A 15,795-nucleotide genomic window follows, 5' to 3' on the forward strand; every position below is an offset into this window, starting at 1 on the left:
GAAGGGCTGGTTTGGGCTTTGCCCACCCAGAGCTCCCCAAGCCCAACGTTGTCTTCCGCTCAGTGTTGAACTCAGGAGTGGCGCCCAGTGCCTAGCTCAGCCCCTGGGGTGGGTCCAGACAAAGTGCCCCACCTCTTCCTATCCCCCCCCCCTCCACCTTTGCCCCAGCCTGGCTGAATGGGCCCCACAGGTGCCTTTTCCAGGTATGGAGGAGGGCCGAGTGCCATGAAGCAAGTGCAAGCTGTCACTCTCTGTTGGGTGCTACTGTTGGTGTCCAGGCTGGGGGCCAGGGATGGCTTCCCAGAAGAGGGCTCCTTCTACTACGGAACCTTCCCACCTGGTACGTCCCCTCCACTCCTCTGCTGGTCTGTCCTCTGACTGTCCATCTGTCTGTTGGCCTGCCCACCTCAGGTGACTTGCTGAGGAGACTGGTGCTTTTACTCCTGATGGGGAGGATGAGAAACACACCTCCATATGATTATTCTAAAATAAAAGTTCCTAAAAGATTTGTTTAAAAAATTACCAAAATAAGGCAACAAATGCTAATCAGAGCTAAAATTGTGCAAAAAAAAAAAAGTTTTTAATTATTATATCTTCTTCCCACTGCTCCATACACTCTTGCTCCCAGGGAGACAGGCCATGGAGGGGTCCTGCCCTGAGGCCAGAGGCAGGATGTCCTGGCTTCAGGTGAAGCACTGGGTGGCCCAGGGCCCAGCAGGGGTCTCCACCTACAGGTTTCTCCTGGGGTGTGGGCAGTTCTGCCTACCAGACTGAGGGGGCCTGGGACCAGGACGGGAAAGGGCCCAGCATCTGGGACGCCTTCACACACAGCGGGAAGGGGAAGGTGCTCGGGGATGAGACCGCAGACACAGCCTGTGATGGCTACTACAAGGTCCAGGTGAGTGAGGGGGGTGCACGTGACCTCACTCAACCAGACCCTCTGTTCAGGTGAGGGGGGCTTAAGGGCTGATGCCCTGGTCCAGGGCCTCCAGCCTGCAGCTGCCTGAACCTGATCCTTGCCTGTGAACTTGCTTCCAGTGAAGGAGACAGGTCAGCTCATTGTTGGCACCCACTTTCTTCTTGCATTGGCTTCTTGAGGGATTCATCACCCGAGTTTATCAGTGTCATGTGGTAGACTTCTCAGAGTGCCCTTAGACCCTGCATTTCACCTGACTCTCAGCCACCCCGGCATGGAGAGGGAACAGGTGACCTCACCCCTACTATACGAGGAGCTATAGAGAGCTACAGACAGGAATGGGCCTTGGCCCAGGGGCTCCATGACCCCTGCCTCCCCCTTGATCCCTACCTGGTCCCCAGGTGACCCAGCCCTGTAACCATTCACACTCCATCTGCTCAGGAGGACATCGCTCTGCTGAGGGAGATGAACGTCAGCCACTACCGATTCTCCCTGTCTTGGCCCCGGCTCCTGCCCACAGGCATCCGAGGTGAGCTAGAGCACAGTCCCCTTCTCAGCCCAAGTGCAGAGACACCACAAAGTCCTGGGAAGGACAACCAACCCAGGAGCCTGGCTGTGGCTGCAGCAGTCTGACAGGTGTGTGGGTCACTGGCTCCCAGGCATTCCTAAAGCACTCTGAGGCTCAGGTGCCTTCAGGTCTGGGGAAAGCCATAGGGTCCAGCAAGGTCCACCATAGGAGGCAAGCCCCAGGGCCTTTGTTGTAGAGTCCTCTTTTATCTCTTTATTTCACCTACAGCTGAGCAGGTGAACAAAAAGGGAATCAGATTCTACAGTGATTTAATTGATGCCCTTCTGAAGAGCAACATCACCCCCATTGTGACCTTGTACCACTGGGACCTGCCGCAGGTGAGGGCTGGTGCAGGTTCAGCGGGGAGGAGTGTGCTTGGAAGATCTAGGGTGGCCAAGGTAGGACAGAGTCTGGGGTCTGGACTCTGGCTTAGGACTAAAAGGATTGAGTGAAGAAATTTCTTTTGGTCTTAGTTCATTTGTGCCATTGTAATAGAATACCACAGACTAGGTAATTTATAAAGAACAGTTATTTCTCAGAGTTCTGGAGTCCAAGATCAAGGTGCCCAAAGGTCCAAGATGGCACTCGGATGGTACATCCTTTGGAGGGAAAAAATTGTGTCCTCACATGGCAGAAGGTGGAAGGGCAAAGGGGATGACCTTCAAGTTATTTTATGAGGGCCCCCAATCCCACTCATGAGGAGGGAGCCCTATGATTCAGTCACCTTCCTGTTGCCCTGGGAACTAAGTTTCAGTATGAATTCTAGGGAACCAAAAACACTCAAACCATAGCACCTTCTCACATGGCTGGGAGGATCCACTGCTTTAGTTGAAGTTTATAGGAAGTGAAGAGTGTGAATCCCAGTGTTTCCCAAAACATTTGGCATGAAAAAAAAAAGTATTAAGAAACTTTCTTTTTCTTTGTGATGCCGAGGGTTGAATCTAAGACCTCACATGTGCTAGACCAGTGCTCTACCACCGAACTATGCCTCTGGTCCAAGAAATATCTTTTGATTCAGGTTTGGTACCATGATGTATTTAACAAGTTTGTATATGTGCTGGGGAGAAGGTTTTGAGCAGGAGGTGAGAGGAAAGGGACTTCTGGCTCTCCGGAGGCAGCTCCGTATGAGGGTGAGGCACTGGGCAGGTGACTGGGCTGGAGGAGCAGGTAAAGTGGGGAGAAAGGTCAGAGGTTGGAGGAGTGGCTTGGGCCAGACCTGGAAGACTTCAATTATAGGGAGCAAAGGTGATTGGGAATCGGGGCTTATTCCCAGAGAACTTTAGGTAATCACAACAAGACTGATCTGAGGAAACCCTACTGCAGGAGCAGAGGCCTTCAGCTGGGATAGGGCTCCCTGCTGAAGAAAGCAGACCCACCTGAACTGTAGAGACTCTTGGAGGTCTCTGATTCTATGCAGCCCTCAAATCCTCATCTGAGCCTGCATGTCTGGAGCCTTATCTCATTTCCTCACAATTTATATTCTAAATGCTTTTTTCAGTATCAGGCCTCTCCCTAGGCAAATTTTCTTAAATATCCAATCTGTCAGGTTCCTTCAAAGTCTCACTTTCCCTGCTCTCTCCCTCGTTTGTATGCTAGATGGCTTAAATTATTACCCACACATTTTTTTAAAAAGATGCTGAGGATTGAACCCAGCCCTCCAACACACACACTGAGCAGGTGCTATACCACCGAGCTGCATTCCCAGCCCTTCCCTCCATATTTAAATTGTTAGGTGGCTCCTTACTGCTATTGCAGTCAGAGCTCCGGGCCCACCACCCTGCACCTTTGCTCACCTCTCCCTGAACAAGGCTCTCTAAACATTCTCTGTGCTGTATTCACCCCTGTTCCTCTTACCCATTTGGCCAATTGGCTCCAGAAGTAAATCTCAGGGCACTGACTTCTCTCTCCATTGGCAGCTGCTCCAGGTCAAATATGGCGGGTGGCAGAACGCGAGCATGACCAGCTACTTCAGTGACTATGCTGATCTGTGCTTTGAGGCTTTTGGGGACCGGGTGAAGCACTGGATCACTTTCAGTGATCCTCGGGTAAGAAGGGCCCTTCTCCAGGTGGGAAAACTAGAGTGCTGCCTGCCACTTCTCACAGGTCCTGTGGTCCCTACTTGCTGTCCCCACAGGCAATGGTGGAAAAAGGCTATGAGACGGGCCGCCATGCACCAGGCCTGAAGCTGCACGGCACTGGCCTGTACAAGGCGGCACACCACATCATTAAGGTGAGGTGGGTCTTTCTGGGGGTGCAGACTGGGTTCCAGGTGGAGGGATGACTCCCAGTGCCAGGTCAGCCTGCCCAGGGGTCTGGGGCTGAACTTGATCCTTTGCTGCTAGGCTTCCACCTCAGCGTATTCCACAGCAACTCCTATTCTGTGAGGACTTTGTGGAAAGTGTGTCCTGTCATCTAGCACTCTGCTATAACCTGAGGTGCTGTAAAAGTTGCTGCTTAAGATCTAGCCAACTGGGTGAAGCACGTACATGTGGAAATTTGTCACCTATAGGTGATGGGAGGAAAAGGGTGTATGATACTGAGCTAAGGGCTAAAATCTTCAGTGAATGAGAACTGGAAATTGTGAAGGACAGCAGTTAATAAAGGTTAGTATCAGTTGTTTAATAGCATGTTTTTGGAGGAGGAAGGAAATAGTTTGGAAGCATTGGAAAAGAGCAAGGCAAACACCAGCCCTCTTCTAGGTCCAAAGGCATGTGGGGTGTGAGGAAAAAAATGCCTTATTATCTTTAGGGCAGCCAGGTGGTGTTCTAGGCAAGAAAGTGGAGGAGACATTCAGAGAAGATGACTAACCATGAGTTACAAGTACAGGAAAGCTGTGAGAAGAATGGGAGAAAATCAGGTCACATCATACATAGGATGTAGCTTCAAATACAAGTGATGATGCCTGCAGAAAAGGGATTCAAGCGGTGATGAGATAGGTCCAATGGACATTTTGAAGAAGGTAGATGTGTTAGCTTTTCAACACTGTAACAAAAATACTTGACAAGAACAACTTAGAGAAGAAAATTAGTTGGGTTCCTGGTTTCAGAAGTCAGCCAACTCCACTGTTCTGGGCTGGAGGTGAGGCAAACATCATTCTTTCTATGCTTGATTTACGATTTAAAAAGAATTTTTTTTAGTTGTAGATAAAAATAAATAAAGGTATTGTGTCTATGTGGTGCTGAGGATCCAACCCAGTGTCTCACACATGCTAAGCAAGTGCTCTACCACTGAGCCACAATCCCAATCGTAAATCTGACTTACAATTTCTTAAACTGAATATTTAAAGGACAGAGCTCTGAAGACATCCTTAATAACATGGAGATCACTCTTCAGGCCTTCTTATCTATAAAAGATCGTAAGCTGAATAGAAGTGATTTAATATTGTTTTTGAGATGTTCCACATTATCAGACAATTCTATAGTTCATTGTTTTCTAGTTATTGCTGGCTGGCAAAATAGGGAGAGAAGACTGATAAATAAGGGTTCTCTGGGAGTAACAGGCAATATCCCCAACTTTGTAGCCTTTAGATGTTAATTCTGCTCAAACTTCAGCAAGTGTGGGAATCACATGAAAGCCTTATTAAAAGGTTGCTGGCCCCCCCTCCCAGATCTTCTGATTCAATAGGTCTGGGTAAGGACCATGAATTTGCATTTTTATCAAATTTCCAGGCGATGATGATGCTCTTGGTCCATACTTTAAGAACCACTGTTCCAGATAACCTTTCATCTCTCTTAGATACTGACCTAGCCTTTGAAATAGACTTTACAGCAGACCAGAGGGTCCTGGTAGAGAATATGGAGAAAAAACTGGATGTACATTTCCCATTTCATTTCCTGATTGTTCCATGTGGTGTTGTCCTAACTTGCAGAGTACCTGTAGGAAAGTACAGCCTAGTTGCAATAGACAAACGGGAACAAAGAATTTGTGCAACAATCTTAGAAATAATAAATGACAACATGAAGTGGTTTATGCCAGACAGTAAATAGAAATTTAAGTGCCTCTGGAAGTCAGAGGGAGACTGTGGATTGGGACAATCAGGGCTAGATTTAGAAAAATGTTAGGTCTTAAACTTTTTGGAGTTAGGAAGGAAAGACCATCCCAGATTGAAAGGGGGGAAAAGAAATGGATGAGTCAGGCACCCATGGTGGATTCCTGCTCCTTTCAGGCCCATGCCCAAGCCTGGCATTCTTACAGGAAGAAGTGGCGCAACAAGCAGCAAGGTGAGCTGGAACCCCACAGAGGAGCTGAAACACAGGTGCCAAGAGGAGCCATGTCATGCATACTTCCTACCCACCTTTTCTTTTAAGGTCTGGTGGGGATTTCACTGAACTGTGACTGGGGGGAACCTGTGGACATCAATAACCCCAGGGATGTAGAGGCTGCTGAGAGATACCTACAATTCTGCCTGGGCTGGTTTGCCAACCCTATTTATGCTGGTGACTATCCCGAAGTCATGAAAGACCATATTGGTGAGCTAAGTCATATTTTCATATTTTTAATTAAATTTATTTTTAATTGATAAAAACAAATATTATACATATCTATCAGGTAGCATGTGATGTTCAAATACATGTATATATTTTGTAATGTTTAAATCATGTTAAATCTATTGCCTTGAACACTATCGTTTCTAGGGCTGGGGATGAAGCCCAATAAGAGCACTTTCCTAGCATGCACAAGGCCCTGGCTTAGATCCCTGGCATTAAAAAAAAAAAAAAAAAAAAAAATCATTTCTTTATGGTGAAAACTTATAAACTCCTTTCTTCTAGCTTTTTGAAAAGTATAGAACATCCTGGGGTAGTGGTGCACATCTGTTATAGTGATTTGGGAGGCTAAGGCAGGAGGATCTCAAGTTTAAGATCAGTCCTGTCTCAAAATAAAAAATGAAATAAAAAGGGCTGGGGATGTAACTAGTGGTATAGATTCCCTGGTTTCAATTCTCAGTACTTGGGGGAAGGGGAGTACATTATTGAACTGTGCAAAAGAACCCCAGAACTTCTTACTCCTATGGAACTGCAACAGTACCCCTTGATCAACTTCTCCCTACCCTACCCCATCCCATCCTCCAACCAGCCTCTGGTTACCACTGTTTACTGTCAACTTCTGTGAGTTCAAGTTTTTATACTCCACATTTGAGTGAGATAATGCAGTACTCACCTTTCTGAGCCTGGTTTATTTTACTTAAGGATCTCCACCACTTGTTGCCACCAAGTCACCTCAGGAGCAACAGTTACTGAGTCCAAGTGAAATGAGGAGAAAGCAGGGAACAGAAGAGGACCTGGGCTTGGCAAGGCACTCAAGGGATATCCCAGTCCCAAAGTATTAACTAGTTATTTGAGAGCTGGAAGGTAGCAGGGTGGGATGGGGGAACATCAAACAAATCCCTAGAATTGGAATTAAGAATTCAGAACAAAGGAAAAACCATGCTAGGTCTTTAGGCTGCCCTCTGCTGTTATGCTGTCCTGTCTCCTCTGCCTGCTCTACTCCCTTGTATCTTCAATGAAGTAGATGACAGCCTAGATCCAGTTAGTGGATATAGGTTCAATTGTTGGTTCTTTGTGCTGCTTGAGAAATACTTTCAAAGCTCTGGTTTCCAAAGTGTCAGGGAATCAAATGAAGACAAGTAAAGCTTATAGAGCTTTTTCTTTTCTTTCTTTTTTTTTCCTTCTTCTTCTTTTTTTTTTTTTTTTTCCCTTGGGGTGCTGGGGATTGAACCCACAGCCTTGTACCTGGTAAGCAAGTGCTCTACTACTGAGCTATATCCCCAGCCCTCAATTTGGAAGCTATTAACTACCCACATAACAGGAAATTCCAGGTAAAATGGCTCGAAAAATAGGGAATCTATTTTCTCACCGTGGAAAATGAACAGATTAGACAAAGTAACCTCACAATCTTTTGGCAATAACTAGTTCTGTAATACTTTATATACAGACAGTCAAACTCTTAATAATTATTTCAAGGAAAAAGCCCTCAGGGCCAGGGCCAGTATCCCTGCAGAACACCCTATCATTCACACAGTACATTTGCTTTCTCAGGACCCTGAGAAGACATTGCAGGTGCTACAGGAGGACTGCACTAAAAAGCCAAATAGATTATTCATTACAGAGAAGTGTTTGGTCTTAAGGCCAATAATTCCAGACCCCATCAATTTCAATTTGGTAATGATTCAAGTGGGAACAGGGCTTTGTACAGTGTGGAGAGGAGGACCCTATAGGCAAATTTTATTTATTTATTTTTAGCAATGAAAACACTATACCGGAAATCTTGTTTACAAATTACTTTCAGGTTTTTGAGAATCACCTTTTATTGGGCTGGGGATATGGCTCAGTGGTAAAGTGTCTTGCCTGGCATGCATGAGGCCCTGGGTAAAATTCTTAGCACTACCAAAAACAAAACAAAACAAAACAAAACAAAAACACCTTAATAAACATGAACAAAAGTAAAAAAGTAACTCTAGGCCAGTGCAGTCTGCCATAACTTTGTGATGATGGATATGCTTTCCATCTGTGCTGTCTACTACAAAGGCAATGCTTGTGGCCATAGATGCCTATTTAAGCTTAAGAGTAAAATAAAATAAAAATCATTCATCAGTGTGACTGAATCTAGTCATATTTTAATATACATGTAGCAAGTAGCTACTGTATTAGTATAGAAACAGTATCTTATAGTTTTTCATGTTACTAAATATAACTGAAGGTAATAACATGCTAATATTTTTTTTTTAAAGAGTGAGAGAGTGAGAGAGGAGAGAGAGAGAGAGAATTTTTAATATTTATTTTTTAGTTCTCGGCGGACACAACATCTTTGTTGGTATGTGGTGCTGAGGATCGAACCCGGGCCGCACACATGCCAGGCGAGCGCGCTACCGCTTGAGCCACATCCCCAGCCCCATAACATGCTAATATTTTAAAGGTATTTAATAATACAAACTTTTCATTCACTTAATCTAAACCAATAGCCTCTTTGGAAATGCTTTTATGGTCATATTGTAGATCAACTAACAAAAATGTTGCTTTTCTTTATAATTTTTTAAAAATTTGCAAAGGTTATACAGAAGGACACATTTTAAATTTTTTTCAAGCACAAAAAAATACAAAGTGAAAATCAAGCCTCCCTCCATCTTCTTCTATCCTCCCAGAGGGAAGTACATTGTCAGTGATAGACTGGGCCTATGGGAGCCAAATCATTGCTGTTTGTCCAAAGTATGTACTTATTAGTACATGCTACACTGAGCGTGCATCTTTTTTCCACTTATGCGTATCTGTTGGCATTCTTTTCATGTTAATATATAAAGTGCTGCCTCTTCCATTCTAATGGCTGCATGTTGTACTGGCGAATATTTCATTAAAATTTTTTTTCTCCTCTTCCTGCCCCTCTTTGTTGTGGTGCCAGGGATAGAATCCAGCATCTCATGTATGCCAGGCAAACATTCCACCACTAAGCCTCATCCCCAGTTATTTCCAATCTTTTGCTGCTCAATCTATAATGAAGATTCTTGCACATACATCCTTTTACATGTGTGAGTAAAATATAGAATAAATAGTTTGGGGACTGGCTAGTGAAAGGACATAATAGTTTACAATTGTGAAAGAACAAAATTGCCCAATGCAGAGATTGTCACACTTCACACTACCAGCTACAATGTGTGAACATGTCCATGTTGGTCCTATACCACCACTGGCCTTCCAGAGGTCAAAATTACCAATTTTTGATGTAAGGAATAATACAGGAGTCCAACTCTACATTTTTCCAGATAGCTACCCAGTTGTCCACATACCACTTAACTAATCCATGAAAATGTTATATTAAATATTTTTTTTAGTTGGAGATGGGCACAATATTTTTATTTATTTTTATGTCGTGCTGAGGATCAAATCCATGGCCTCATATGTGCAAGGCAAGCGCTCTACCACTGAGCTACAACCCCAGCATGAAATTGTTACTTTAATTTTTTTTTTTTTTAGTTGTAGATGGACACAATACCTTTATTTATTTGTTTTTATTTTTATGTGATGCCAGGGATCAAACCCAGTGCTTCACGCATGCTAGGCAAGTGCTCTACCACTGAACCACAACCCTGGCCCTGAAATTGTTACTTTTAAGCAATAAAAATTTAAATTCCTTTGGATAGTATTCAGATGCTAAAATCCCAGTTTGGAAGGCAAAGGTCATATTTTTCCATGCAGACGAATCCTGAAGTCCAGCTTTTATGTCCACATGCCATTATCATAATGGTACATAAAAATAAAATGATGATTGTGAGAATATAAGACTTGGTTAAATCTTCTTGTTTTCTCTCAATAGGAAGAAAGAGTGAAGAGCAAGGCCTGGATATGTCCAGATTACCAGAGTTCTCCCTCCAGGAGAAGAGCTACATTAAAGGCACATCTGATTTCCTGGGATTAGGTCATTTTACTACAAGATACATCACTGAAAGGAACTACCCCTCCCGCCAGGGGCCCAGCTACCAGAATGACCGTGACTTAATAGAACTTATTGATCCAAACTGGCCAGATCTTGGATCTAACTGGCTCTATTCAGTGCCATGGGGATTTAGGAGGCTTCTTAACTTTGCTCAGGTACTTATTGTATTAAGCTCTGTAAAGAACTTTTAGACCTGAATTCATCTTCTCACAGCTTAAACTCAGGTGACTACATGTGAAAGGTAATAAAATAAATCCAATTACCTATACTTCAGATTGTGAGAATTGGCCTTGCAGACCAATACCTTTTATGAATAATTCCTTCAACATATACAATTTTAGCTAAAAATTCTTATCCCACATTTAGGTGTTTTGTTGTCCTTCTCACCTGAAATGGAATATGTAGGAAAGAATAAGACTCAAGGTGCATTTTCCCTCCAACAATGCCAATTTATTGAGAAATATATTCTTTCACATTAATGCGCCTCTTGCCTACACTCATCTCTAAATAAACATGTTAATTGACACTTAGTACATGCTAAGATGTACTTGATTAGAATCTGGTAGCCTTGAATACATGTTGTTATAAGAGTATCTGATCCAGAAATCTACCTGTAAGTCAGAATTTTTAAGATATGTTACTCTGACTCACTTACAGACTCAATATGGCGATCCTCCCATATATGTGACAGAAAATGGAGCATCTCAAAAAGAACACTGTACACAATTATGTGATGAGTGGAGAATTCAGTACCTTAAAGGATACATAAATGAAATGCTAAAAGGTGAGATACAAACCAACAATGTCTTCACATATTTTTCTATGCACCTTAAACAAAATTTGATAACACATGATCAACTATGACTTGTCTCTAAATCTCACAAATAAAAACATTTTAATATTATCTTCACAATATTATTTTTTAAGTAAATGAAATATGTTAAAAGTGGAATAAATGTCTTTTCAGCTATAAAAGATGGTGCTAATATAAAAGGGTATACTTCCTGGTCTCTGTTGGATAAGTTTGAATGGGAAAAAGGATACACAGATAGATATGGATTCTACTATGTTGAGTTTAATGTCAGAAATAAGCCTCGCTATCCTAAGGCTTCAGTTCAATATTACAAGAAGATTATCACTGCCAATGGGTTTCCCAATCCAAGAGAGGTAAGACTAACTATTTCTTCTGGATTTAGACAAGCTAAGCACTGGGGTGCAGTTTGGCAACCACTTCCCCTCTTTTTTCCAAAGAGGACAGAGGTATGCAGCGTGGCTCTGTCTTTCTTTCCCCTCACCACCTCTTTGCTCCTTTGCTTAGAATAGAGGAAGCACACCTCAAAATTTAACTCACAACAAAGCATTAAGGACATGACTAGAGGTATGCATGAGTTCCATGTGCTCTAGGTTATAACAGGTAAAGTCAATGGAGACTTCTGGTTAAATGTTGTCTCAATGCTAATAAATACTATGTAATCTTCAAAATATGAAAAATTAGTGAAGTAAATCAAATGTAGAATGACATTATTTTCATTTCTTTTCCCATCAAATATGAAAGCCTTATAAACATACTGGCTCCAAAATGAGATAAAAAAGTAATCAAACTTTATAATCTTTTAAAACCTACCAAACATATCAATGATCTACAAATTTAATAATCTACAATAATCTACAATTTTAGCTCTCTATTACATGTTGATGTACCTATTGGCAGGGAATATAAATGATAATTAAAAATTCTTTGAAGGTGAGCCAGAGGGACTAAAAATGAAAGTGGTGAATAACAGTTATAAGGCATTTGCTACTTTTATATTATTAGAAAAATACTCTGGTCGTGGTGGTGCACGCCTGTAATCCTAACTATTTGGGAGACTGAGACAGGAGTATTTTGAGTTTCAAGGCCAGCCCTGGTAACTTAGTGAGATCCTGCCTTGAACTAAAATTAAAAAGAACTGATGTAGCTCAGTGGCAGAGTGTCTCTGGGTTCAATCCCCAGTACCAAATTAAAAAAAAAAAAAAAAAAAAAAAGGAAGGAAGGAGGAAGGAAAGAAAGGAAGGAGGGAGGGAGGGAAGGGAGGGAGGGAGGGAGGGGAGGGAAGGAGAGGAGGGAGGGAGGGCAGGAGGGGCAAGAGGGGCAGGAGGGGAAGGAAGGGGAGGAAGAGAAAAAAAGCACAAGATTTCACACTCCTTAAAAATAATCTATTCTTTGATTCCCTCTCTATGATGCATATAGATGTACAATAAATATTAACTAATTTAAACTACAAGTGGATTTTTAAAATATTTATTTATACCCTACATTTACTCCAAAAATAATTTCACACAGCAAAAAGTTAGTCTAAGACATTACTTACCAAGTGGGTTTTTATCAGGTGGAAAGTTGGCACCTCGAAGCCTTGGAAACTTGCTCTATAAACAACCAGTTACTTGCTGCAGGTGAGTATATTTTAATTCTTTTCTTTGATAATTAAATTACATAATTACACATATAATGACATTACCAAAAATCTCAAACTGTAGATCTACCTGAAGTCAATCTTCCCAAACCACTTATGATTTGATTGAATTTTTTCCTTACTTTGAAGCAATGTCAAATTTCTATCTCAGAAGCATTATAAATATTTAAAAAAACTACCATTAAAGAGTAATGTTTCAACTACTGAAATTTTATTCTTTCTGAACCACATTGTAAATTTATATACCTACCATTTTTGTTAAAGTGGGCTTATAGAAGGAAGGGAAAAGTTAACCATTATACCTACGGGAATGAAGAAAAGGTCAAGAATACTTTAGCTCTTGTACTCATTCATTCAGCAAATAATTATTAATCATTCACTATTAACTATGAGTTATTTTAAGCCCTGGGGATACAGCAATGAATAAAACTAGGTCCCTACCCTCACAGAAGGCATCATTTCTTATGAAATGGGATCTAAAAGGATCCAAGCTATAGAATAACCAAGATGCAAATGTGTATCAAGAAATGGCAACACATTTCACCTCTTTGAATTTTTTTTCTCTCCATAGGGACACTCAGAGAAATATACTATTTTACTAGACTCATTTTTCCTCCCCATACTGGGGATTGAACCTAGCAATGCTTTACCACTGAGCTATACCCCCAGCCCTTTTTATTTTAAGACAGGGTCTTATTAAGTTGCCCAGGTTGGCCTTGAACTTGTGATACTCCTGCCTCAGTCTCCCACATTGCTGGATTACAGGCATGTGCCACTGTGCCCAGCAATAAACTTATCTTTAATGTGGTGTTCAAAGTAGAAAGAACTAAAGCAAACTCTTCAAAGCCAACATTTTTAAGAGCCAGTATATCACTATGTACAAACCTTCCCATATCTAAATAACAGAGACAATACTAAGGATGTATATTCCATTAAACTGAAATAAACAATGTATTCGTAACACAGAATTTGCTTAAAAGCCTATGAACTCTATAAGAACAGAGTCTGTGCTTTATTTATCTCAGTAATCAGAATGCCCAGCAGAAAAATTAAAAAAGGGTATTACAGAAATATTCACTATTATATCAATGTACAAGAAACAGGCTCATCATTTAATTCTTAAAGATCAAACTATGCAAGAATCACCATATGATATTTTAATATGGGAATTCCCATAAGATACATAATAACATGCTTGAAAGTTTGGAAATGTTTCCCTCGATTTTTCTTTCATAAGTCTTTCCAATGAAAAATTATGGGAACTGTAAAACATGGCTGTTAATAATCTTGAGAGAGATACATGGTAAGCATTAAGTAACGATACACTTAGCCTTTATTATACTACCTGTAGAAAAATCCAAATTTAGGCAATCCCATATTCTCTGAAATATTTTATAAACTCTCACATAACTTGTGTGTGTGTGTGTGTGTGTGCGCGTGGTGCTGGGGATTAAACCCAGGGCTTATGCATGTTACTCAAGTACACTACCACTGAGCCATATCCCCAAACCCCTAATTTTTAAATAACATTGAGTTTACTAGGTTCCCTTTTCTACAAAATGAGAATCAGAAAACTTGATGTCATTTCTCAAGTTTTTCCAGTATACTTAAAGCTTCTAGGACGCAGCTCACCTGGTGGTTGTTCTCTGTCCCATTTCAGAGCCTTTGCTCAGTCACATGCACATGGTCTCGGAGATTGTGGTCCCCACAGTCTGCACCCTCTGCACACTCATTGCTGCCCTGCTGTTAATGCTGCTCCTCAGGAGCCAGAGTTGAGACAAGATCACCAATTTTGGAGCTTCGTCTTTCATAGAGAAATCTTCAGGATGGTCCTCCTATTTCTGCTTTGGAAGTTTGTTCATGTCTGTTTTCTGGATTTGTTATAATTACCTTTTCCCCCCACTCTTTTTGGTGTATGCTGGAATTTAAGAATTAGAAAATAAAAATAAGCATAAAATAAAAAATTACCTATAACCTCACCCTCCCAAAGTCAGCATTAATATTCTGCTTATATTATGCACACACTCTCACTTTACAAAAGAGATCACAGCATACAGTTTTGTGACTTGATTTTTTTCATTTTATGTAAAACATATAAAATAGAAATACTACTTAACTGTACAAATGACTGCCATCTCAGCACCGTCCTATGTAATGGATAGCATCACTCTACATACAATAATCCTTTTAGATTATAGATCTATTAGCCAACCAGGAAAAAGCATTAGGTGGGCACCAATAAATGAGCACACAAATTTTACAGAGGTAAATTTCTCATACTAGATTTATTTTAATCAATAAGCTACTTCTAAGAAATGTTTCAGAATATAAAAAGTATATTTAAAAGAAACATTTAACTGTTAAGTAACAAGGTATATTTTAAAAACATTAAGGTCCATTGTATTATTCTTTTTTTTTTTTTAAAGAGAGAGAGAAGAGAGAGAGAATTTTTTCATATTTATTTTTCAGTTTTCAGTAGACACAACATCTTAATTTTTTTTTATGTGGTGCTGAGGATCGAACCCAGCGCCCCGCGCATGCCAGGCGAGCGCGTTACCGCTTGAGCCACATCCCCAGCCTCGGTCCTTTGTATTCTTAAGTTTGCTAAAATTAATCTTCATTTATTTAGGAACATTTTATTCATTATTTGATTCTTCTTAATTTTGTTTCTGAAACATAAAGATAGCAAAAAATATTATTCCATTAATTAAAAAAAAATTTTTTTTTGGTTAACACTATCTGAAATCAAAAGATTTTTAAAGGGTGTTCATGTCTGAGACTTAGTCCTATAACTAGGCTGAGATGAAATTATTTTTTAACAAAACTTTGGTATGTTTATTTAGGATTTTTCTCCCCCATAGGTGTTTTTCTTTCTTTTTTTTTTTTAGTTGTAGTTAGACACTATAGCTTTGCTTTTTTTTATTTTTATGTGGTGTTTATTTATTTATTTTTATGTGGTGTTTATTTATTTATTTATTTTATGAGGATCGAACCTAGGGCCTTGCACATCCTAGGTGAGCGCTCTACCCCTGAGCCACAACATCAGCCCCCTATAGGTGGTTTTGAAATTCAACTCTACTATACAGATTTGTTTTTAATTTTTTTTTTTTTTAGTTGTAGATGGACACAATACCTTTATTTTATTTATTTGTATTTTTTTTTTATGTGGTGCCAAGGATGGAACCCAGTGCCTCCTCACAGATGCTAGGCTAGCACTCTACCACTGAGCTGCAACAGCAGCCCCCTCTACTATTCAGATTTAAAATGCAAAAACATTATCACTCCAAAATAAAAAAATTTTCATTTTGGTGATTTTAGAATTGAACTGACCTAGTAAGTTGACTAAATAGAAGGTAGGAAGGAAGTAACATCTGGTAAGCCTTATATGTGATTACTGATAAATTATCCATATTCCTAACGTATTAAATCAACAT

At 40.7% G+C, this 15,795-nt stretch overlaps 2 protein-coding genes across 4 annotated transcripts in view; one reads left to right on the top strand and one right to left on the bottom strand.

Moving 5' to 3' along the window:
- Nucleotides 1-207: 207 nt before the first annotated feature.
- LCTL (lactase like) lies at nt 208-14,235 on the top strand (the record flags this gene model as incomplete). Of its 3 annotated transcripts, XM_081293259.1 has the most annotated exons (13): nt 208-340; nt 735-898; nt 1,358-1,445; nt 1,713-1,822; nt 3,401-3,529; nt 3,619-3,714; nt 5,650-5,704; nt 5,792-5,953; nt 9,789-10,063; nt 10,566-10,692; nt 10,876-11,075; nt 12,278-12,341; nt 14,022-14,235. In XM_081293259.1, the coding sequence occupies 13 exons, from the start codon at nt 226-228 to the stop codon at nt 14,135-14,137; spliced, it is 1,701 nt and encodes a 566-aa protein (XP_081149385.1). In that variant the 3' UTR covers nt 14,138-14,235. The 3 variants fall into 3 exon arrangements, with proteins under 3 accessions (XP_081149385.1, XP_081149386.1, XP_081149387.1); XM_081293260.1 differs by lacking the exons at nt 208-340; nt 735-898; nt 1,358-1,445; ... (1 more) ...; nt 10,876-11,075; nt 12,278-12,341 and having other exon boundaries at nt 3,403-3,529; XM_081293261.1 differs by lacking the exons at nt 208-340; nt 735-898; nt 1,358-1,445; ... (2 more) ...; nt 10,876-11,075; nt 12,278-12,341 and having other exon boundaries at nt 3,440-3,529.
- ZWILCH (zwilch kinetochore protein) overlaps nt 12,057-15,795 on the bottom strand; it is a 44,036-nt gene continuing 40,297 nt past the window's right edge. The window contains exon 19 of the mRNA XM_081293258.1: nt 12,057-14,279. The gene's annotated coding sequence lies outside the window, so the exon portion shown is untranslated. The remainder of the gene's footprint in view (nt 14,280-15,795) is intronic.

Source organism: Spermophilus citellus, assembly GCF_964194105.1.
Source record: "Spermophilus citellus genome assembly, chromosome: 4".
Taxonomy (NCBI): domain Eukaryota; kingdom Metazoa; phylum Chordata; class Mammalia; order Rodentia; family Sciuridae; genus Spermophilus; species Spermophilus citellus.